Source organism: Sinocyclocheilus anshuiensis, unplaced genomic scaffold (genome assembly GCF_001515605.1).
Source record: "Sinocyclocheilus anshuiensis isolate Anshui unplaced genomic scaffold, SAMN03320099.WGS_v1.1 scaffold801, whole genome shotgun sequence".
Taxonomy (NCBI): Eukaryota; Metazoa; Chordata; class Actinopteri; order Cypriniformes; family Cyprinidae; genus Sinocyclocheilus; species Sinocyclocheilus anshuiensis.
Window position 1 is genome coordinate 86,033 of NW_015536541.1, and position 5,306 is coordinate 91,338.

The 5,306-nt window shown below is 35.8% G+C and overlaps 1 protein-coding gene across 1 annotated transcript in view; it reads left to right on the forward strand.

Annotated features, from left to right (window-relative positions):
- The window catches only part of LOC107697494 (protein PRRC2C-like), a 50,202-nt gene extending 45,265 nt beyond the window's left edge, over positions 1–4,937 (forward strand). Inside the window, exon 30 of the mRNA XM_016498302.1 lies at positions 3,117–4,937. Within this exon, the coding sequence (XP_016353788.1) occupies positions 3,117–3,359 (243 nt within the window). The 3' untranslated portion in view covers positions 3,360–4,937. The remainder of the gene's footprint in view (positions 1–3,116) is intronic.
- The last annotated feature ends 369 nt before the right edge of the window (positions 4,938–5,306 follow it).

Here is a 5,306-nt window from a genome sequence, read left to right on the forward strand (position 1 = left end):
CAAGTTAAAAGAAAGAGTACAACTTTACAATCTGTATCCTGTCTCATTTAATCTCTCAATCAGTGTTTCAGCCGTGCAAAGACGTCAATATAATGGCTTGTAAACAATGTCACGTAACGTCACATTTACCTCAGAAAAACATAATCGGTGACCATAAACTCATTAGTCAGATAGAAAAATAAACTGTAGAGAGGGGCATTTTGCTAAATATATGCACCATATAACATATTCATTATAAATTTTACTGTTCTTCAATGTTTAATTTATGTTTGAGTAAATCCATCAAGTTTTTATGACAGCCACCATTATGTTTATATTTAAAAAAAAACGAATTGAAGTAGAAATATTATTATGTAATTGTAACTTTATTATTTTAAAAACTTAAGTGTAATTTTAACAAATCAGTCAATTTTAACCTTCAATATTATAGTAATGTAGTACCAACTGACTCTCATGTATATTTTACAGCATTAATCGAGAGATTTTTTTTCCTTGAGAAAATTTGGCATGTACTGTACCTGATATATATCCAAAAGAATTGATGTCGAATCGAATTGGTAATCGAATCGAATAGAATCGCAAGCTTGCGAATGAGAATCGAATCGAATCGTGAAATTTGTGTTAAAACCCAGCCCTGCTTACTAAGTACGTAGTTGTCAACCCCAGCAAATCTAAAGTCTTGAAACTTTATCATCTCTTTATTTTTAGATAACCAGTCAGGACAAGACAGCTCAGGTGATTCAGAGAGCTCTGGAGAAACACAACTTGGAGGAGATGAACTGCCAAGAATTTAGTCTCACACAAGTGCTTTCCAATGACAAAGGTGAGCTTCTTGATTTAATGTTTGACACTGAAATACTGAAACTATTTTCCAAGTAATTTTAGTATAATTTATATACTATCGAAGTATTCATTCATATTTATATGAGATTTTATTTGTATTATTTTGGTATTTATGTGCGTTTGACATTTTTATTCGTTTTAAAAAATATTTCTTTGTTTTTTTTTTTTTTTTTTTTTTTTCATTTTTAGTGTAGTAAATGTAACTCCTTTAAAAAGCATTATTTTTGTTTTAGGTTGTAATGTTACAGTGTTAGAATGTAATATGATTTTAACCTTTTTTTGCACTCAATATATAGCATATAGTCTACATCAGTGTTTCTCAACCCTGGTCCTGAGCGCCCCCCAACACTGCACATTATCTGACACCCATTTCAGGTCCTGGAGTTTCTTTTAATGAGCTAATGAGTTGAATCAGGTGTGTTTGATTAGGGAGGCACAGAAAATGTGCAGTGCTGGGGGGCGCCCAGGACCAGGGTTGAGAAACACTGGTCTACATGGTTACATTCACTTTATTTGTTCTTATAGCCTTTAATATAAGCATTGTTTCATTAGACAACATTGGTCAGGGTGTAAAATAACTAGTGCTGTCAAATGATTTATCGCATTCAAAATAAGTTTTTGTTTACATAATATATGTGTGTGTACGGTGTATATTTATTATGTATATATAAATACACACACATGCATATATATATTTAAGAAAAATGTTATGTTTATATGTTAAATATATTTATATATGATATAAATGATATGAATATAAATATATACATGTAAATGTAAATATTTTCAAAATATATGCTGTATGTGTGTGTATATTTATATAAACATAATAAATATACACAATAAACACAGATATATTATGTAAACAAACCTAATAAACCTTTTTTTTTTTTTTTGATTTATTCATCCAAATAGAAAAATGTAGAAAATACTGAGATATATACCATACCAGTCAAAAAATACATAGATATGATTTTTGGCCATATCTTCCAGCCCTGAGGTATCCCAATTGTAAAAGTGATGTTAACAAACTGATAATATTCCCTGAGCATTTTTATAATAAATATAATTTTCTAGATAAGTCAAGCACTGAATTATAGGGTAGAAATTAAGCAAAAAATTTTTAATTTTTTAATTACTTTGTCCAGTATCTGTATCCAGCAGTGTTCATTTAGTTGAATCATTTTCGTCATAATTTTCGTCAACAACATTTTTTTCACCGACGATAATGAACAAACTCTTTTTGAATGACAAAAACTATGACGTAAATCTATTGACATTTTCGTCAACGAATAAAAACGAGACGAAAATGTTAGGGAGGGACGATTTGGGAAGAGATTCATTCAGAACGAATCTGCTGCATGGTTCGGAGGTTCGATGCATACATATGAACTGGCGGGACATAAGCTAACATACACTTGCTGCACGTCGCATAAAACGTTAAAAAATGTCAATATGTGGGAGTAAGAGAAGAGCAGACATGTGGATAAATCTGACGACGCAAGAGAGAACTCAGTTCGGTCCGGTTTTCTGAGCGCAGACACTGAAGCATACACACACAGAAAGCGCGTCTCACAGCGTGTGAGTACTCTTTCGCGTCGCATGAATAGAGAATTACACACAAAATTATGTCGAATTGTCCGTTTTGACGAGTATTCATGTAAACACAGTTGATTACGTCTTAAGTGAATGTAAACAGTAGGGAAAACGTGTATCAGTACATTGCATCCATTGCAGCTGTGCATTCGGTTTTAAAGGGATAGCAGCCTAATTTACTTGCTATTGTCCGAGGCATTGATTTTGATCAAGCAACAAAAGAAAGACAGAAAATCACGCACTGCTCTTGACTGAAAAACTTTAGTAGCCCTAAAGATTAATCTAAAATTATTTATAGAAATAAATGTCTGCTTGAAAAATTTTAGAGAAATGCTTAATAAATGCGCTGTAACTAAACCCAATAGATTTTAGCAGACAAAATTTACTGTAGATTTAGTCGACTAAAATCTTATGATATTTAGTCAACTAAAACTAAAAACAATTAAGATGACTAAAATATGACAAACTAAATGGCATTTTAGTCAAAAGACTGACTAAAACGAAGTCAACATTTGCTGTCAAAATGAACACTGGTATCCAGTAATAGGACCTTTGAATATTTTTGTGGGCAATGGGGGGGCCTTGGAGTCACAAAAATTTGAGAAGCACTACTTTAGAGGTGGTATATGAGGTCATTTTCTGTTTTGGCTTTAAATGTTCATCTTTCTCTCTCTCAGGCTAAACAAAGAGCAGAGGTATTACAGTCTACCCACAAGTTCTTCTCTGAGCAACAACAGCTCAAGGCTCCAGTCAGCAAGCAAACCCGTATAGAAGGAGCAGGCAAACCCACTGACATCATCACTTCAAATCACCAGGGGGCGCCATCAGACCGCGCAGAGTCTGACAAATCTGCAACAACCAAACCCATCCGGACGGGTCCGATCAAACCACAGGCCATCAAACCAGAAGAGAGCAAATAGTCGTTACTGCTTCAGGAAGGACAGATGGATGGAAGGATGGACTGAGAGGCCGAGTGCCAGGGGAGGGGGGGCGACGTCCTACAGCACCTGAAAGTGGTAGAGAAGTATAGGGAAGTAGAGTGATGGAGGTTAGTTTTATGAGGTGCTGTGCATTTCCCTCACACTTACTGTGCCTGTTTTCCTCATCCTTTTATCAGTCCATCCATTCTCTCCTCCGCTGTGGTTGGCATTACAGAGAAATCGCCCCTCCATTGTGTGAACTGTACATCCTCAGTGAACAATGAAGGTAGACATCAACATGAGTTACACATGCTGCTGAGAATGCCATTTTTATAGCAATTTGATTTACTTTTCACTTTCTCGTTTCCTCGTGTAGAGAAACGCATTTTAGGCAGGCAAATGTCTCCTTTTTTTGATTGAAGATATTTTCCCCCCATAATCTTATTTTTTTTTCTGTCTTTATGTTCTCAAGCAATGTTTCAGTTATGGCGATAAAGATACAATGAAAAGTCTACACACACACTCGCGCATACCTTTTATCGTGTGTATGTGTACACCTCTCTCAACATTACCTGCACTCACAACTTGCTTTGACTTCAACCATGTGTATTGGCCTTAACAATACATAGAACATTATTTCAGCTGATTAGGAATTGATTACCGATGTATCCGATTAATTTATCGATTGCAGTCTCCACTGTGAGCCTTCCCTCTTGCCTTCTCCGTAGTCTCAAGAATCGAAGATTGTGTGTTTGCGTGTGTGCGCAAAATACCCTTGAATCTTTAGCCAAAGTTTAGGCATCAAGAGACCTGAATCCTTTTAAGATGAATATATATGATTTTGACAAAGACGGCTCAGCTTGGTCAACAGATAGTAGAATTATGATGGATTTAGTTTTTGTAAACGGTTCCTCCAGACCCAGGCCTATGTTTGATGTGTCCTAAGCTTAAGCCCCTCCACTTTTCTGTGAATGAGGACAGATGTAGACATGCCCACTTCTATAACTCCAGTCTTTTACCTTCCAGCCTCTTCACACAGCTCCCAACCATGCTGCTGACCAGCTTTGACTCTCCTGACCAATCACTGCAGAGGAGGGGTGGGGTTTGGGTTGGGGTCAGTGGTCAAGCAATTTAGGTTCAGTGCTAAAGAGCGTAGCTGCAATTTTAGAAAAGAAACGTCGAGTGTGAGGCTGCCAGACTCAATGGGGGGTTTGGGGCAAAAGTGGTAAGTCTCGAACAGAGATTACCACATGTTTTGGACTACTCTGTTATGGTGACCACAGACCTGAGTATATAAGGTCTTTCTCCAAACCACTCCTCTTGGGTTGCTATTGCAAAGAAGGGGCCTGCAGTTGAACAAGGGTTTCAGTACGGCCCCCCATTTCTTGTTTAGTAGGAATGAGAAACTACAAAGAGAAGGGGAGGAGAGGGAATTTTTTTTTTTTCTTTTCTTTTCTTTTGATTTCTGTTTTTGTTTTACTTGTACAGGGGTTAAATTACTGTATTAAAATATGTAAGGTCTTATTTACATTCTCCTGGTTTGGTTACAGAAACTAATAAAATAATATGCTGTAAAAATGAGCTGTGGTATTGATGTCAGTTTTTTGGGGGGTGTTTTGAGGTTATGAATTCATTAATATATCTCTGTGCATGCATACAAAAAAAAAGAAAGAAAATGAAAAGCTGACTTTTTAAATCTTTATTTTCATATAAGTTAATACACTTCCATAGCTACAAGATTCCAATCTTAACATCTCAAGCTGCACAGTCTTGAGGCAAATTCAAAAGAGAAAACGGAAAATATTTAACTTATACAGAGTTACGATAGCATAATTACGTAAGGATTAGAGCATGTACACAACTCTGTACAATGTATCAATCAAGAGGCAGGCTTACTGTAATGAATTGTATGCCATTATATTTTTCCCCTTCCTTGAATTTATTCTG